The following is a 20,053-nucleotide window of genomic DNA, read 5'->3' on the forward strand; positions in this document are numbered from 1 at the left end:
CCTGGATTCTCAGTGCTGACCAGAAAGGTACTGGTGCACCTCCATGTGACCCTTCCCAAAGAGCCTTTGGGGTCCTCTAGGATCTTAATATGGAAGATTGTCAACAAATAGGGTACGCTTAACCTGTCTGATTCTCGAGTGCCTTCCCCAAGCTCCCTGAGAAGTCCCAGCCTTATTCCTTCCTTTACCCCCTCGCCACTTGTGAGTCTGTGTGGGTGTTGAGTTCTGCCCTGCACACCTCTTCTCGAGAACTCTCTCCAGTCAAGTAGCTCATGGCTTTGGTCCCATGACTGAGGAATCAAGAATGCCGTACATCACATAATACACAATATTCCTCCCCTGTCCTCCTGCTCTTACACTCATGCTTCACAGCCTTCCTAAAAGCCCACACCCCTCACCATGCGAGGTCCGCTATAAAACAGTGCACCCCTTCTCCTGTTCCCAAAGCTGTCTGGAGGGGATGAGCTCTACCAGACCCAGTTGCTTCCTCCAGTCCCCTTGGGAGTTCTGGTGAATGTAGTTTTTCCTACCTTGTTGGTTAGGCTATAAACCCTGAAAACATGCAGCGATGCTACATGTTAGCGCAGTTACTAACTCTAAGCCCCTGTGGCACTCCACACACCCAGCCCCACACATAGCTCCCAGATCTGGGTGAGCCTGCGTGTCCTGGGACAGAGCATTCTATTGAGAAGGAATTTTTACCTAGGAGTTGGCATTGTTAAGAATATCCACGCTGGAACAAGGATGAGATACTCATATCACAAATGTGCATCATTATTTGTTTTAATGCAGGTATTAGTTTTCTAGTAGTAAAATGATTGCTAACTTGGTAAATCTTAATAGCGGGAAGATTTGCTAAGAATTGTGGAATCCATTCTTTCATTTCTCTTCTTTCACAAATATTTTTTTCTACACATATTAACTTTGTTATGTGTCAGTGCTTGGTCACAAGAACCTAATCTAAGTATTTCCAGCTTGCAAAACTCTTTAGGAGGCCAAGGGAGAGAGAGTTAAGAAAATCAGAAATGTTTATGAGAATAAGGTTTAACTTTGTGGCTAACAACTTGCAAAGAATGAAGATAATGCCAGCTTTTGTTCTCAAAAAAGCGACCTATTATCTGCAGCCACAGATTCAAATCAGACCTGAAAAGAAAAAAAAGATCCTTAGTACTTTAAAAAAAGAAAAGAAAATCAGAAATGCTTGCATCACAAGGAACCGGTACTGTTTATCTCAGCTCCTTGTAGCTCAAACATGAGCGACTCACAGGACACACAGAAGCTACTGTTAGACCTCATATCTGATGATGACTCCTATACAGGAACACTAATGGCTACATCATTTCAATCTTTGAAATCTTGAGCTAGTGTCTTTCATTTTCAGAATATATCCTATAGAATATAACTCTGCAGACAGAGATTCTAGAAATGTAGGTGCAGGGAGAGCACAGAAGGGGAAAGTAGCATTGAGTCTCCAGTGAACAAGCCAGCTCATGTTATTTACGACATCATTATCTAGGGGTATTTATGTGACACTTTTTTCCTCTTCTTTTCAACATAATGCTACCACTGTTACCTGCACTATTGTCCATTCATTCGATGATCGCAGTGTGGCTTATTACCACTTTAAAGAAACTGTCTCCAAATATGGTCATATTTTGAGGTACTGGGGGTTAGGGCTTCCTCATATAAATTTTATGGGGGACAGTTTTAAGGGACAGTTAAGCCTATAATAGCCTCTTATCAAAGAAGACTCCCTGACACATCCTAAGTAGTGTCCCTCTTAACTGACACACATTTATTCATTTATTTTTGAAGGTCTCCTTCTACTTCAGTGGCAACCCTAGAGGGCCAAATTCTTTGTTTTGTTAACCGATGTGTCTTTAGTGCCTAGCTGATGCCTGGAAAGTAGCAGGCCCTCAGTAAATATTCATGAAAGGATGAATGCATATTATTAAGCCATTACAAATTACTCTGCAAAAAAGCAATGACAGAGAAAGATGTTCAAGGTATATTGTTAAGTGAAGAAAACATATTTTAAAAAACTGCATGCATAGCATAGTTTCATTTTAAAATCGTATACATATAATGTATCTTTATTAAAATAAAGCTTAGAAAACAAAAAATAAATAAATAAAATAAAGCTTGGAGAGATATGCAACAAAGTGCTAATAGTGGGTGGCCCTAGGGGCGGGATTTTGATTTCTCATTTATATGTATTTTCTAATTTCTCTTCAGTGAATATCTATTACTTCTGTAAGAGGAAAAAGACCATAAATTTATTAAAAGTTAATAGAAGATATTTTCTCATAACATGTAACTGGCTGTTATGGTAAGAGAGAAAAAGGATATTTGTCTTTTTCACTGGGGAACAGTAGGAAACACAGTGCGTGGGCAGTCGCTTGGAGCCCAGTGGCTGAGAGCATAGCCCGTGGAGTCCACGCAGCCTGGATTGAAGTCCTCATGTGCCACTTTCTAGATTTGCGATCTAGGCATACCTGTCAGTCGTACTGAGTCTCAGTTTCTCATCTGTAAAATGGGGTCATAGTGGTACATGCAAGACTTGGGTCTGCCTTCCACCCCTGGCCCAGACTGGAATTTGATTCTTTGGAGCTCAGTGTTTTGGAACTTTTAGGACACCAAAATTCAGGGACCAATGCCAGGATTTGACTCTCCCTTTATTCTCTGTCAAGGCCAGGCCAAGCAATATCCAGAGTACCCCTCACATTGCTTCTGGGCACAGGGCCTGGTTGGCGGGGGTGGCAGGGGGAGGGATAATGAGTCACTTGCCACAGGTGCCAAGTTTTTAAGGGGCTATCAAGACACTCAGTGATCAAGATAAATACTATTTAATGGAATATTTTTAATAAAAATATGCTTAAAAATCTATAATGAACAAAATGTCAACACTTTTAATAGAGATAGGTAAGTATGACTAATTTCTCCTTTGTTTCAGGCTCCATTACGGCTCAGCATGGCGCTGCTCCCAGCCCGCACACTGAAGGTGGGGAAGCTTCAATTATTCAAATCATTATTCATTGCTACTTAATTATAATTAATTATCCAAATTATCCTGAGCCTCAGAACTGGCATTGCTCTCTCTGTGATTGTTTGGCCCTCAGTCAAGGCCCTGTAAGGATACCTAAAGGGAATGTATATTTTTCTGCTCCTGTTTCTTTTTTTCTCCTCAGCAGATACCTAATCACAATTGCTCCCTAACCACAGTCTTCCTGTCTCATTGAGGACTTTGAGGGGCAAGTTTCTCCCTATTCTTTTTTTTTTTTTTAATGTATTATTTTTTGGGGGTTACACCAAGTTCAATCATCTGTTTTTATACACATATTCCCGTATTCCCTCCCTCCTTTGACTCCCCCCCACCCTCCCTCGAGTCCCCCCCACCCTCCCTGTCCCAGTCCTCTAAGGCATCTTCCATCCTCGAGTTGAACTCCCTTTGTTATACAACAACTTCCCACTGGCTATCTATTTTACAGTTGGTAGTATATATATGTCTGTGCTACTCTCTTGCTTTGTATCAGCTTCCCCTTCACCCCCCGCCCCCCCCAAACCTCGAGTTCTCCAGTCCATTCTCTCCCTATTCTTTTATAGAAACATAAAATGCCAGCAGAGCATGATTTCTTTTTTTTTTTTTTTTTTTGGCACACGGGCTTAGTTGCTCCGTGGTATGTGGGATCTTCCTGGAGCTTGGATCGAACCCGTGACCTCTGCATTGTCAGGCGGATTCTTAACCACTGCGCCACCTAGGAAGTCCCAGAGCATGATTTCTACCCCAAAGAGCACTAAACAGAGTTTGCAGATGTTACAGGCTCCTCCCCTGATACTTCTGGGGAAGGGCACACAGACCTTGGCATACCTTTCTTCAAAGGCAGGCAATAGCAAACAGCGTGTTCATTCCACCTCCTTCCTAGGAGAAGGGAAGATCCTTATGTAATGGGGTCAGGTGGGTCTTTGGTCCCAGGTGGAGAGCTTCCTCGAGGGGCTTTCAGATTACTGTCTCATGGGAGTTTGTGGGTATTCCTTTATGCATGTCAAACCCTTCACAGTACACATTCACATGGAAATTGCTAGTTAAAACTAGCAGTGATAATAACATTCAGTGTTGTTTTCACCAATGGTTTCGTTTTACAAAGGACATCTCCTTTGCTGAAACTGCAGATTCGAAGTTGCTCTGTTGAAGTAATCACTAGAAAAATACGATATTCTTAGCCTGTAAACTTTAGTATATTTCATCTATTACTCTTCTCCACTTGATTTAAAATACTATATGTTATTTTCAACATATAAGTTAGGACATCACAAAATAAACTTCACCTATGGCAAATTTGTTTCTGCAAGAAATCTGTGTTCTTTTCAGCTACCAAAAAACTCAGTGACAAAGCAGGGAAAGGAATTATTTGAATGGCAGGTGGTGCATAAGACTTAGATTTGGTTACAGTAAGTTTAGCATAATCCAATGTAAGGTGGTGGTCTGGATGAACTTCATAACAGTGAAGAAGTTTGCGCTGAGGTTTTTCTCCTCTAATTGAAGGAATGTTGCTCACCACACCTCCCTCATATTGTTATTTATTTATTTATATTTTTTATTTTTTGGCTGCACTGCACAGTATGTGGGATCTTAGTTCCCCAACCAGAGACTGAACCTACACCCCCTGCATTGGAAGCACGGAGTCTTAACCACTGGACTACCAGGGAAGTCCCTCCCCCATATTTTTTAATTTTAATTTTAATTTTTTTATGAATTTATTTATTGGCTGCATTGGGGCTTTGTTGCTGTGCACGGGCTTTCTCTAGTTGTGGCAAGCAGAGCCTGCTCTTCATTGTGGTGTGCGAGCTCCTCATTGCCGTGGCTTCTCTTGCTGCAGAGCATGGGCTCTAGGCATGTGGGCTTCAGTAGCTGTGGCACATGGGCTCAATTGTTGTGGCTCGCAGGCTCTAGAGCCCAGGCTCAATAGTTGTGGTGCACGGGCTTAGTTGCTCTGAGGCACGTGGGATCTTCCTGGAGCAGGGCTTGAACCTGTGTCCCTTGCATTGGCAGGCAGATTCTTAACCACTGCACCACCTAGGAAGTCCCTCCCCCATATTTTTAGATTAATGTGCTTACCAGAGAAGTGAAACACACTGGGATTACATATCTGTGTCCAGTAAGAAGTGTGACTACTCCAAGACCACCATGTGGTGAGGGATGTCTAGCCAGCCCCAGATGTCCCAGCCTTCGCAGGCCAGGGATCTGATGTGGGAGTGAAGAAGCCACTGTGGACACTCCAGCCTCAGGAGATGTGACATGGAGAGGAACGGAGGAACCCAGCTGACAGCTGGAACAGACACTGCAGCTGTGTGGTCCTGCAAGAGCCATCTCAGCTGTGTCCACTTGCTAGATCCACTCTAGCTGAGGCTCCAGCTGTCCTGGAGCAGGGATGAGCAGTCCGACTGTGCCCTGACTGATTTCCTGACCCACAACATTGTGAGAGTTAGAAAATGACTGTTGTTTTAAAAATGCTATAGGGGAACAGAAACTAGAAGCAGAGGCACAGAAGAGAATAGAGAAGACTGAAAAATAAAAAACAATTATAACAGTTCTCAACTTGGGATTGTTGGTACTCTCTACTTTTTCATTCATCTCTTCATTCAAGAGAAATATATTGAGACTGCCACAAGCCAGGCATTATAGTTAGTGCCGGGCATGCTGAATAAAAACAGTGGAATAATACAAAAAGCTGAATAAAATAGCTCTGTCCTCAGGGGATTGGCTAGTTTAATGAGGGTGTCAAATAATTACCATACAATGTGACACAAGGCTGCTTTACTGAACCGATTGCACTGAAGATGCAGAATCTCACAGCCTTGGTGGAGTCAGAAAAGCATTGCAGAGGAGGCTTTGCTTGAGATAAGCCTCAAAGACTGAGTAGAGGTTTACCAGATGGCAAGGTGGGGCAGAGCAAACACTGTGGTTGCAAAGAACAGGGTAGATTCATTTTGTACACTGGCTTCAGCTGCTCCTGTGGTCTCAGCTTTTCTTTGCCTCTCCTGGGCAAAGCATTGATTGCATAACCAGAGTTATTATTTTCAGAGGAGTATTTGATTTTATCTGCGTAGTAAGTACAACTGGAAAGAAACAGCTCATGGGGTGTATGGTGTTACTCAACCTAGGCTCATCAAACGAGCACCCTACAGAGCCCAGGCCTACTCACCAGAGCGGACAACCAGTGTAACCTAAGTGGTTGGAGCTTTTTTCAAGTGTGCTTTCCATTGAAATATGACTCTTAAGAGAAGTTCCCTGGCCCCTACCTGCATCCAGTTTGCTGTCCTAATTCCTTCTGATAGAAAAGTTCTAGAAGTACTTCAGGGTGGATGCCACGCTGAAGTACTTCCAGAACTTTTGTCTCCAGAATAGGGCAGTAGGGCCATCATGAAAAAAATTCATATCCTAAAATCTATGAGTTTTTGTTTCCAGGAGATAAACATGGTTAAAAAGACATCTTCACCCTCAATAGGCATTTCTCCAAAGAAGACATACAGATGGCCAAGAGGCGCATCAAAAGCTGCTCAATATCACTAATTATTAGAGAAATGCAAATCGAAACTGCGAGGTATCACCTCACACTGGTTAGAATGGGCATCCTCAGAATATCGACAAACAGTAAATGCTGGAGAGGGTGTGGAGAAAAGGGAATGCTCTTGCACTGCTGGTGGGAATGTAAATTGATACAGCCACTATGGAAAACAGTATGGAGGTTCCTTGCAAAACTAAAAATAGAACTACCATATGACCCAGCAATCCCACTGCTGGGCATATACCCAGAGAACACCATAATTCAAAAAGACACATGCACTCCAATGTTCATGGCAGCACTATTGACAATAGCCAGGACATGGAAGCAACCTAAATGTCCCTCAACAGCTGAATAGATAAAAAAGATGTGGTACATATATATAATGGAATATCACTCAGCTGTAAAAAGCAATGAAACTGGGACATTTTTAGAGACATGGATGGACCTAGAGACTGTCATACAGAGTGAAGTGAGTCAGAAAGAGAAAAACAAATATCATATGTTAACACATATGTGCAGAATATAGAAAAATGGTACAAATCAACCAGTTTGCAAGGCAGAAAGAGAGACACAGATGTAGAGAACAAACATATGGACACCAAGTGGGGAAAGTGGGGGGAGGGTGGGGGGGTGGGGAATGAATTGGGAGATTGGGATACCAAATTGTACACTCTAAATACATACAGTTTATTGTATGTTAACTGTATCTCAATAAAAGTTCATAAAAGGAACAAAAAGATATCTTCAAATGTTTTCCCTGCTGTCAAGTTTAATGAAACTCCTCCTCCTACAGTGTTTCTGATTCTGACATCAGCTTCATTTGAGGAGGCCTTTCTCAAAAAGGCTACTAGGAGAAATCGAGGGGAACATGTTAAGTCATTGCAAGAAAATGATTCTGACTTCAGTAAGGCAACTTGGCCAAAGATTCCATTTTAAGGGAATAAAGTTGACATTTTAAATGTACCAAAATATCACACAGCTGGAAATAGTGAAATATGGACGTGCTGGGGGAAAGCAGCATTGGCATGGTTAAGAAAACAAACAATTGAGAGCATCTAATGTATTTTTCATATTCTGCCTTGTTCTGAGTGGATTTGGCAGTGAGTTATTTCCTGGGCGAGTGCAGAGGGGAGCTCTCTCATGAAACTAGCTAAGTGCAGACCACATGCTGTTACAGTCTTTGGAGCTCAGAGTAGAGCTGGCATCTGCTTTAGAAAACCAGGAGCCTGAACAAGGCACTTGCAGAAGAGAAAGGCACTTCCAGAAGAGAAAGGCTCTTCCACCCCCACTTGGAGGTGATTGGAGGAAGCACTAGCAGTGGGCTGAGAAAGATTTTAGATTTCCTGTAACACTCTGACAGATGGAACTGGAAATCAATAAACTATTAAATGGCAGAGAAAACTAACGGTCCCAGAAAGGCAAAAGGAAACCCCTAGTCTGTCTTAAAACTGCAGGATTTTCCTAGAACTTGTCTCAGAAAATGCCCTGATGTAGCCACAGAGGATATTTGGGGCCAGAACTGACCTGTCCAGTAAGCATTAACTGCCCTGATGATACGGCAAACTAACACCTTTAACATTTTGTTAGAGCATCATTTGAACTAAATTCACATTCTCATCTCAACGGATTCACTTGGCGGAAAGAAACCTAGTTGTTGTGAGAAGAGAGAAGGTGGGAGAACAATTCAGAAGGAGTAGTTTACTACACTGGGTAGTTTACTACAATATGACTACCAGTACCATTGAATGTTCCACTTACCAAAAAATCTGGATTATAATGTTCTGAAGTCGGGAATGAGAAAAGTCAAGTTGTTCCGCATCAAATCAGGTGTAACAGTAATTCTTAACTCTTTCGTTCACATATGCTGTTGAGAATATGATGATAAGGGTAGACTCTATGTCCAGAAAAAATGTGCATATTACTTACACATAGACTCCTCTTTATGAGAACAACTAGTCGTAATACTCAAGATAGAATCCAATTAGTCATAACACACAAATATAAATATACAGTCCTATCCACTTGACTAACAGACTCTTTCTTGCATCTAACCTAGTTTTATTCTATAGTTTAAGCCTCTCTTCACTTTTTCTGTTCTCTTAGCTTAAGAAAAGATCATTATAGAATTCCTTGTGTAAATTTTTCATATATGCTTGCAAAGGGCTATGAAATTTTATCATGATCTTTTTTTTTTTTTTTTTTTAATTTTTGGCTGAGCGCAGGCTTTCTCTAGTTGCTGCGAGGGGGGGCTACTCTTCGTTGCAGTGCATGGGCTTCTCATTGTGGTGGGTTCTCTTGTTGGGGAGCACGGGCTCTAGGTGCATGGGCTTCAGTAGTTGCAGCATGCAGGCTCAGTAGTTGTGGCCCATGGGCTCTAGGGTGTGTGAGTTTCAGTAGTTGTGGCACATGGGCTCAACAGTTGTGGCTTGTGGGCTCTAGATCACAGGCCCCGTAGTTGTGTCCCACGCACTTAGTTGCTCCATGGCATGTGGGATCTTCCGGGACCAGGGCTTGAACCCATGTCCCATGCATTGGCAGGCGGATTCTCAACCACTGTGCCACCAGGGAAGTCCCTCATGATCATTCTTGAAGTTGGAACTTCTCTAATCTTTTCTTACAGATCGTTCCTTATAGAGAGTGCTTTCAGTATCCAGTTTCAATATCTAGTTCTCCATTCTGCATTTAGTTACTCAGCTATATGGTTACATTTTGTGAGCCTCCCTTGCAGCTATGTTTGGCCACAAGACTAAGCTTTAAGCCAGTGATATGTTAGTACTGTACTACATGGCTCTTCTGAAAAATCCCCCTCCTTCTCCTTCATCCTACTGTCTGGAAGGAAGTCACAGTAGCTGGAGACCAGTAACCACCCTGGGCCATGAGTTTGAGATGCGATAGATAAGACTGTCTGTTGACTCCCCTATTAGAAGGTACATTTCATGAGAACAGGGCCCTTGCTTTTCTTTGTCAAAGCAACATTCCCTGCACTTAAAAAGTGTGGCCTGTGGGAAGGGCTCGGGTATTGAACAGGTATTGGATGAGTAAGATGAATGAATGAATGAGTTTACTTGAGATCCATTTAAAACACTAACCATGAAGTTCTCCCAGGGAATGTTCAGGCGTCAGTAGGCATATGTAAAGTGTCAGGTTCTGTCACAGAACCAGACTCTGCTTAATTCAACCGCATTACTTCTCTTTGCTTCCTTTTGCTCTCCCAGAAATGCCACTGTCATGAAAGGATAGGGTTTTTTCTTACCACCTTCCAGTGTTCTCTTCAAATATTTTCAAATCCATTTTCATAATGATGCTTCCAGTTATTTTTTCTACTTAGAAAATTAAAAGTTCTTTCATTTTCAAGGTCACGCATATCTATTTTTGTATGTGTCTGTTAAACGCAGGTACTAGTTTGAAACTTAATCTTAGGCATTGTCTCAAGTCTATAAGAATCATCCAAAATGGTATCTAATGACATTCGTAGGACTTCAGACAATATTATTATTATCATTGGAATGTAGTCACTGGGTCCTAAGGATTTAACAGATGTTGTTTACTGAAACTCAACTTCATTGACTCCTTTCCCATTCCGCTGTGGTTTCCCACCTTTCAATATATTGCTTATTTTTGTCCCTAAACCTTACTTATATCTTTTAAACAATTACATTAAATATTACTCATCCTTGCTTCCCTGATTTTTGAGGTGACTTTTTTCCTCCTGGTATCCTTTTAATAACGGAGAATATTCCCTCCTGTCTTTTTTCTGGTCTCATGTGATTAAAGAGTTTGTAAATGTTCACACTTTTTGCAATTCCAGGTCATTTTCTTCTTAATTTTTTAAGCTCTTCCCCTCAGAGTTGTTATTTCTTTTAACTATTGGAGGAACAAATAGTTCCCACCCTCCACTTTTGTGACATACCTATTTATACCTGAGCTTCTTGGTTTTTGCTCAGATTTCTTTTCAATGTATCCAACTTTGAGGGAAGATATTATTTGTTTTTTTGTTAGGTATATGGAGATTTTCTGATGTGTAAACTTCTCTACACATGATCCTCTCTTTCCCAGAGTAGCTCTCCGAATAGAAGCCTATTATAATAGAGAAAAATAAAGGTCATCAGATCCAGATTCCCTGCATTTCTCTCAGTCCAAAGGTAATCTATGCCTACCCCGGAGTGCATCCACTTCTGCCTTCTTGGGACCTCGTTCTGTCAGTTCTCCCATCTCCTCTAACGTCAAACTCCTTTTTCTCCATTGGCTCTTAACCTTTTAACATATAAATATACTCACATTTTTTTCCATCTTAAAAAAAAAGAAAAAAGCATTATTAACTGTGCATCTCCTTCTAATGACTACCACGTCTCTCTTCTCAGCCAAATGTTTGGGAAGAGGCTTCTTGTCTCCACTTTCTCACCTCCTATTCATTTCTTTACTCACTGCCTGCCTTCCAGCTTGCCCACATCCCCAGTCACCCAGTAGCTACAGCCAAAGGTATTCACAGCTCTCCTGTCCTCCGGACAACACTGGATTCTGTTTAGGGAATGACGAATGGAGCGTCTACTGGCCAGGTACTGTGCTAAGTGCTCTGTTCCAGAAATGAGAAGCAGATGTGATCCCTACCCTCGTGGGACTCACCTGGTCAGTCGTTCCTGATGAATACTCAGGTCCCTTGATTTCCACTGCTCCATTTGGTGGGCTTACCTAAAAGCCACTTAAATCTCCCTATTTTCTAAGACCCCTTTCTTCTTTCCTTCCTTCCCTTCCTTCCTTCTTTCTTTCCTTCTTCCCTCTCTCTTTTCCTCCTTTCCTCCCTTCCTTTCCTTATTATACACATCTTCTCAAGGCAATCACTTCTCTACGCACAGCTTCAATTACTTTGTGTATACTTGGACAATAGAATTTTAAATGTTTTCATTTACCAGTTTTATTTTACATAGGATGCCTCATTTTGCTAAAACCGTAGATTCCAAGTTGCTCCATGAAAATATGATGGTCTTAGCTGTCAATATTAGGGAATTTCCCCAATCACATTTTAAAATTCATTTAATACGTGTTATTTATTTTTTTTTAATTGGACTTTTTTAATTTTTATTTTTTACAATTAACTCCATATATTTAGAGTGTACAGTTTGGTATCCCAATCTCCCAATTCATTCCCCACCCCAGCCCTCACTGCTTTCCCCACTTGGTGTCCATATGTTTGTTCTCTACATCTGTGTCTCTATTTCTGCCTTGCAAACCGGTTGATTTGTACCATTTTTCTATAGTCCACATATGTGTTAATATACAATATTTATTTTTCTCTTTCTGACTCACTTCACTCTGTATGACAGTCTCTAGGTCCATCCATGTCTCTAAAAATGTCCCAGTTTCATTGCTTTTTACAGCTGAGTAATATTCCATTGTATGTATGTACCACATCTTCTTTATCTGTTCATCTGTTGAGGGACATTTAGGTTGCTTCCATGTCCTGGCTATTGTCAATAGTGCTGCCATGAACATCGGAGTGCATGTGTCTTTTTGAATTATGGTGTTCTCTGGGTATATGCCCAGCAGTGGGATTGCTGGGTCATATGGTAGTTCTATTTTTAGTTTTGCAAGGAACCTCCATACTGTTTTCCATAGTGGCTGTATCAATTTACATTCCCACCAGCAGTGCAAGAGCATTCCCTTTTCTCCACACCCTCTCCAGCATTTACTGTTTGTCGATATTCTGAGGATGCCCATTCTCATCAGTGTGAGGTGATACCTCATCGTAGTTTTGAGTTGCATTTCTCTAATAATTAGTGATGTTGAGCAGCTTTTCATGTGCCTCTTGGCCATCCATATGTCATCTTTGGAGAAATGCCTATTTAGGTCTTCTGCCCATTTTTTGATTCAGTTGTTTGTTTTTTTTGATATTGAGCTGGATAAACTGTTTATATATTTTGGAGATTAATCCTTTGTCTCTTGATTCGTTTGCAAATATTTTTTCCCATTCTGAGGGTTGTCTATTCGTCTTGCTTATAGTTTCCTTTGCTGTGCAGAAGCTTTGAAGTTTCATTAGGTCCCACTTATTTATTTTCGTTTTTATTTCCATTATTCTAAGGGGTGGATCAAAAAAGATCTTGCTGTTATTTATGTCAAAGAGTGTTCTTCCTATGTTTTCCTCTAGGAGTTTTATAGTGTCTGGCCTTATATTTAGGTCTTTAATCCATTTTGAGTTTATTTCTGTGTATGGTGTTAGGAAGTGTTCTAATTTCATTCTTCTACATGTAGCTGTCCAGTTTTCCCAGCACCACTTATTGAAGAGGGTGCCTTTTCTCCATTGTATATCCTTGCCTCCTTTGTCATACATTAGTGGACTGTAGTTGATCTCTGGGCTTTCTATCCTGTTCCATTGCTCTATATTTCTGTTTTTCTGCCAATACCATACTGTCTTGATCACTGTAGCCCTGTAGTATAGCCTGAAGTTGGAAAGCCTGATTCCACCAACTCTGTCTTTCCTTCTCAAGATTGCTTTGGCCATTTGGGGTCTTTTGCGTTTCCATACAAATCGTAAAATTTCTTGTTCTAGTCTGTGAAAAATGCCATTGGTAATTTGATAAGGATTGCATCGAATCTGTAAATTGCTTTCGGTAGTATAGTCATTTTCACAATGTTGATTCTTCCAATCCAAGAACATGGTATGTCCCTCCATCTGTTTGTGTCTTCTTTGATTTCTTTCATGAGTGTCTTATAGTTTTCTGAGTACAGGTTTTTACCTCCTTGGTTAGGTTTATTCCTAGATATTTTATACTTTTTGTTGCAATGGTGAATGGGATGGTTTCCTTAATTTCTCTTTCTGATCTTTCATTGTTGGTGTATAGAAATGCAAGAGATGTCTGTGTGTTAATTTTGTGTCCTGCAACTTTACCAAATTCATTGATTAGCTCAAGTAGCTTTCTGGTGGCATCTTTAGGATTTTCTATGTATAGTATCATGTCATCTGCAAAGAGTGACAGTTTGACTTCTTCTTTTCCAATTTGGGTTCCTTTTATTTCTTTTTCTTCTCTGACTGCTGTGGCAAGGATTTCCAAAACTATGTTGAATAGTAGTGGCGAGAGTGGACATCCTTGTCTTGTTCCTGACCTTAGAGGGAATGCTTCCAGTTTTTCACCATTGAGAATGATGTTTGCTGTGGGTTTGTCATATATGGCCTTTATTATGTTAAGGTAGGTTCCCTCTTTGCCCACCTTCTGGAGAGTTTTTATCATAAATTGGTGTTGAATTTTGTCAAAAGCGTTTTCTGCATCTATTGAGATGATCATGTGGTTTTTATCCTTCAGTTTGTTAATCTGGTGTATCACATTGATTGATTTGCATATATTAAAGAATCCTTGCATTCCAGGGATAAGCCCCACTTGGTCATGGTGTATGATCCTTTTAATGTGTTATTGGATTCTGTTGGCTAGTATTTTGTTGAGGATTTTTGCATCTAAATTCATCAGTGATATTGGTTTCTAGTTTTCTCTTTTTGTAGTGTCTTTGTCTGGTTTTGGTATGAGGGTAATGGTGGCTTCACAAAATGAGTTTGGGAGTGTTCCTTCCTCTGCAATTTTTTGGAGGAGTTTGAGAAGGATGGGTGTTAGCTCTTCTCTAAAGGTTTGATAAAATTCACCTGTGAAGCCTTCTGGTCCTGGACTTTTATTTGTTGGGAGATTTTTAATCAGTTTCAATTTCATTCCTTGTGATTGGTCTGTTCATATTTTCTATTTCTTCCTGATTCAGTCTTGGAAGGTTATACCTTTCTAAAAATGTGTCCATTTCATCCATGTTGTCCATTTTATTGGCATATGGTTGCTTGTAGTAATCTCTTATGGTGCTTTTTATTTCTGTGGTGTCTGTTGTAACTTCTCCTGTTTCCTTTCTAATTTTAATGATTTGAGTCCTCTCCCTCTTTTTCTTGATGAGTCTTGCTAGAGGTTTATCAATTTTATTTATTTTCTCAAAGAAGCAGCTTTTCGTTTTATTGATTTTTGCTGTTGTTTTCTTTGTCTCTATTTCATTTATTTCTTCTCTGATCTTTATGATTTCTCTCTATCTTCTAACTTTGGGTTTTGTTTGCTCTTCTTTCTCTTGTTTCTTTAGGTGTAAGGTTAGACTCTTTATTTGGGATCTTTCTTGTTTCTTGAGGTAGGATTGTATTGCTCTAAAGTTCCCTCTTAGAACTGCTTTGGCTGCATCCCATAGGTTTTGGATCATTGTGTTTTCATTGTCATTTGTCTCTAGGTATTTTTTGATTTCCTCTTTGATTTCTTCAGTGATCTGTTGGTTATTTAGTAGCATATTGTTTAGCCTCCATGTGTTTGTGTTTTTTACAGTTTTTTTCCTGTAATTGATTTCTAAGCTCATAGCATTGTGGTCAGAAAAGATGCTTGATACAATTTCAATTTTCTTGAATTTACCAAGGCTTGATTTATGACCCAAAATGTGATCTATCCTGGAGAATGTTCCACGTGCACTTGAGAAGAAACTGTAATCAGTTTTTGGATGTAATGTCCTATAGATATCTATTAAATCCAGCTGATTTATTGTGTCATTTAAAGCTTGTGTTTCCTTATCAATTTTCTGTGTGGATGATCTGTCCATTGGTGTAAGTGGGGTGTTAAAGTCCCCCACTATCATTGTATTACTGTCGATTTCCTGTTTCATGGTTGTTAGCATTTGCCTTGTGTATTGATGTGCTCCTCTATTGGGTGCATATATATTTATAATTGTTATCTCTTCTTCTTGGATTGATCCCTTGATCTTTATGTAGTGTCCTTTCTTGTCTCTTGTGACATTTTTTATTTTAAAGTCTATTTTATCTGATATGAGTATCACTACTGCAGCTTTCTTTTGATTTCCATTTGCATGAAATATCTTTTTCCATCCCCTCTCTTTCAGTCTGTATGTGTCCCTAGGTCTGAAGTGGGTCTCTTGGAGACAGCATATATATGGGTCTTGTTATTGTATCCATTCAGCCAGTCTGTCTTTTGGTTGGTGCATTTAGTCCATTTACATTGAAGGTGATTATTGATATATATGTTCCTATTACCATTTTCTTAATTGTTTTGTTTTTGTTTTTGTAGGTCCTTTTCTCCTCTTATGTTTCCCATTTAGAGAAGATCCTTTAGCATTTGTTGTAAGGCTGTTTTGGTGGTGCTGAATTCTCTTAGCTGTTGCTTGCCTGTATAGCTTTTGATTTCTCCTTTGAATCTGAATGAGATCCTTGCTGAGTAGAGTATTCTTGGTTGTAGTTTCCTCCCTGTCATCACTTTAAATATATTGTGCCACTCCCTTCTGGCTTGCAGAGTTTCTGCTGAGAAATCAGCTGTTACCCTTATGGGAGTTCCCTTGTATGTTATTGGTCGTTTTTCCCTTGTTGCTTTGAATAACTTTTCTCTGTCTTTAATTTTTGTCAGTTTGACTACTAAGTGTCTTCGCATGTTTCTCCTTGGGTTTATCCTGCCTGGGACTCTCTGTGCTTCCTGGACTTGGGTAGCTATTTCCTTTCCCATGTTAGGGAAGTTTTCAACTATAATCTCTTCCAGTATTTTCTAAGGTCCTTTCTCTCTCTCTTCTCCTCCTGGAACCTGTATAATGCAAATGTTTAGTGCATTTAACATTGTCCCAGAGGTCTCTTAGGCTGTCTTCAGTTCTTTTCATTCTTTTTTCTGTATTCTTTTTCACATTAGTGATGATCACCATTCTGTCTTCCAGGTCACTTATTCGTCCTTCTGCCTCCGTTAATCTGCTATTAGTTCCTTCTAGTGTATTTTTCATTTCCGTTATTGTGTTGCATATCTCTGTCTGTTTGTTCTTTAATTCTTCTAGGTCTTTGGTAAACTTTTCTTGCAACTTTTTAATCTTTGCATCCAATCTTTTTTCAAAGTCCTGGATCATCTTCACCATCATTATTCTGAATTATTTTTCCAGAAGAGTGCCTATGTCCTCTTCATTTAGTTGTTTTTCTGGTGTTTTATCTTGTCCCTTCATCTGATACAAAATCTTTTGCCTTTTCATATTCTATCTTTCTGTTTCTGTGATTTTCAGTTCCACAAGATGAAATACTGCTGATACTGCTCGATTCTGCTGTCTGCCCTCTTGTGGAGGAAGCTGTCTAGGAGGCTTGTGGGTGCTTCCTGATGGGAGGGACTGCTGGTGGGTTGGGCTGGGTGGGCGGAGCTCAGTAAAACTTTAATCTGATTTGGTGGGTGGAGCTCAGTGACACTTTAATCTTCTTGTCTGCCATGGGTAGGGCTGTGTTCCCACCTTGTTTGATGTTTGGCCTGAGGCTACGCAGCACTGGAGCTTACAGGCTCTTTGGTGGGGCTAATGGCAGACTCTGGGAGGGCTCATGCCAGTGAGCACTCCCCAGAACCCCTGCTGCCAGTGCCCCTGTCTCCTTGGTGAGCCACAGCTGCCCCCCACCTCTGCAGGCAACCCTCCAACACAAGAGATAGGTCTGGTTCAGTCTCCTAAGGGGTCAGTGCTACTTCCCCCTGGGTCCTGGTGAGCACACGTTTTTGTGTGCCAGAGTGGAGTCTCCATTTTCCCCAGTCCTGTGGAGGTCCTGCAATCAAATTCCACTTGCTTTCAAAGTCTGATTCTCTGGGCATTCCTCCTCCCATTGCTGGACCCCCCAGGGTGGGAAGCCTGATGTGGGGCTCAGAACCCACAGGACTTCTGCAGCATAACTGTTCTCCAGCTTGTCAGTCACCCACCCAGCATTTATGGGATTTGATTTTAACGCGATTGTGCCCCTCCTACCATCTCATTGCAGCTTCTCCTTTGTCTCTGGATGTGGGGTGGGTTTTTTTGGTGAGCTCCAGTGTCTTTCTGTCGATGGTTGTCCAGCAGTTAGTTGTAATTCCGATGCTCTTGCAAGAGGGTGTGAGCGTACCACCTCCTGCTCCGCCATCTTGATTCTACTCCTCAATACGTGTTATTTCTGAAAACATAGGTTGGAATATGACAAAATGGACTTAGCCTAAAGAGGGTTACATCCAGCTTTCAACCAGAGAGCTCCATTTCCATGTACCAGTTAACAGAACCCAAGAAGATCTTCCTCCCCAAAACTCTTCCTCTTCCTGCACTCTATCTAGGAAAAAAATCACTGTGCTCTGCCTGGTTCCCTAAGCCAGAACCGCAGCAGCCATTTTTGCCTCTCTTTTCCCCTTCTCGTTCCATATCTAGTCACCAAGCACTTATATTCTACCTCCCAAATGACCTCAAATCCTTTCCCTCCTCTCCAGCCTCTGCCACTGCCTTCAGTTTGAACCCTCGCTCCAGTCTCAGATGAATATGAAGTCTCTTAATGGGTCTTGTTGGGTCCATCAATTCTCCTTATTGTCCAGAGTGACCTCACCACAAACCACCTGATAGTGGCTCTGTAACTTCACAACATTCAATGCCTCTCGTGTTTCTGGGAAAAAATTCAAGCTCTTTACTCCAGCATCTACTTGAGGTTAGACAGTTCTAGGTTTGAATTTCAGGTTCAAGTACTTTGCAGCACTGTGACCCCAGACAATTGGACTTTCTAAGCCTTTGTTCTCACCTGCCCTAGCTCATTGAAGGCAGGATTATTTCAGGGTCACACTGCCTGGCACATAGGAGGGACTAATCCATGTTGAATGAAGGGAAAGTATTTTATAATCCACATCCAAAAATTGTTCCTCCTTAAAACGGGAAAATCCTGATACACTCTGCCACTCCCAACCACATCTGACTTCTTTTATGTTCTGATGATCACAATAAGGTGCCTTTAGGGATCCACACAATCAGGGATCAAATCCTGGCCACACCCCTGAGCAATCTTGTGACCTCGGGAACGTGACTTCGTTTCTGTGAAATCTGTACAATGAGGGTTTCTGAGGATTTTGTTCCCGAGGGTTGAACGAGCACCCCACTTGGAACGGGGTCGGGCGCACAGTGTTTGCCAGATGTTAACTATTGTTTTCATCTTCATCAAATCAAGTCCACTTTGTGACTCTCAAGTCAATATGAGAAAATCGTGATTTCTGCATTGCTGTTGGCGAAAGTAGGGAAACCTGGAAACTCTTGCCATGGAAGAGGGAAACAGGCGAAAAAAAGCGAGCTGCTGAATCCCAGCGTTTCAGAGGTGGGAGGGAGGAGTTCGGCCCCTAATTTACCATTGAGGAAGTGGAGGGGTGACGTGTCCTCGAGTCTCATTCAAGACATAGCCACAGCGCTTTATTGAGAGTAGGACCAGGGCCCCAGGGGTTGCTATGTTTAAACTGCAGGCAGAAACTAACACTCTTTGGAAGGCAAGAGGGGAGGAGCATTTAGTTACAAATAAGGGTCAACAATTAGGGTGTAACTAAGTTCGTGGAGCAGTACATCAAATGAGGCAGCTGTCAGACCCGGAGAAACCGAGTTGCTAAGGGAACTGGCATGTTTACAAACGGGTCTTTTTGTAGAGCCCACTGACTCAGGATAGCTTCCATTAACAAACCCCCGTGGCGCTTCTCGCAGGACCAGAAAGCTCCAAGGGGCGCACGGTGAATGGACACCAGAGTCCCCAGCGCGCTGCTTGGGGGGCGGAGCAGCCGCGGGACCGGAGCGGGGCATTGTGAGTCATGCGCCTGTGCTCTGCGGGAGCTTGCAGCGAACTCTAGTTGTGATTGGTCCACCGTAACCAGGTGACTGAAGGACGCATTCCGGTTGCCAAGGGCCGGCCAGGCGAGGGGCTTTCAGTCCGGAAGGGGCGGTGGAAGGAGGAAGAGCTCCAGCCGCGCTCTCTCCGCTCAGTGGCTGCGAGTCTCAGCGCTTGTCCAGTCCCCACCCCTTTTAAATAAGCCGGTCTGGTCGCTGCCCTCGCAGACTAGTTGGCTCCGGGGAGGCGGCGGCGGGGGTGCAGCGGGGGTGCAGCCGGGGCCAGAGCCCTGGCCGGGGCCTGGCGCCGGGGCAGGCAGGGGAGCGGCGCGCGAAGCCGCGTCTACATGCGTGGTGCCGCCGGTGCCCGCCGCGCCATTGTTGGGGCAGGGGGCGGCTGCTGAGCGCGGCGGAGTTGGGGAATGAGCCGAGGCGGCGGTGAGGAGCGGAGGGGCCCCATGGGGAACACGCTGAGCTGCTGCGTGTGCCCCAATGCCAGCCCCAAGTTGGGCTGGCGCAAGGGATTGGCGGAGCCGGACAAGGAGTCTGAGGTCTACAAGGCGGCGGCCGGGGACGCGGTGCCTTTAGCGCTGGCGCCAGCTGCCGTGGAACCCGCTGAGTTGGACTTGGGAGCCGGCGAAGGCCACCACCTGCAGCACAGCAGTGACCTGGAGATGCCCGAAGGTAAGAAGCGGAGGGCGCGCCTTTCTCCTCGCGGGGCCGGAGCTGTCGCCTCTCGGGCTTCCCTCTGGCAGCCACCGCTCACAGGGTACCCCGGGAGGGAGCCGTCGCCTAGGGCTTCTTCGTGCCCTGAGTTGGCTCTCCCAGGGCTGGGCACCGGGGACGAGGGCTGGCTCTGTCTGGCGTCCCCACCACGTATT

General features: G+C 42.6%; 1 protein-coding gene across 1 annotated transcript in view; it reads left to right on the forward strand.

The window, feature by feature from the left end:
• Nucleotides 1-19,614, forward strand: part of LOC130854933 (uncharacterized) — a 78,096-nt gene extending 58,482 nt beyond the window's left edge. The window contains exons 6-7 of the mRNA XM_057737777.1: nt 19,053-19,149; nt 19,401-19,614. Of these exons, the coding sequence (XP_057593760.1) occupies nt 19,053-19,149; nt 19,401-19,614 (311 nt within the window). The remainder of the gene's footprint in view (nt 1-19,052; nt 19,150-19,400) is intronic.
• Nucleotides 19,615-20,053: the final 439 nt, after the last annotated feature.

This window comes from Hippopotamus amphibius, chromosome 6, assembly GCF_030028045.1.
Source record: "Hippopotamus amphibius kiboko isolate mHipAmp2 chromosome 6, mHipAmp2.hap2, whole genome shotgun sequence".
In the NCBI taxonomy this organism is placed as follows: Eukaryota; Metazoa; Chordata; class Mammalia; order Artiodactyla; family Hippopotamidae; genus Hippopotamus; species Hippopotamus amphibius.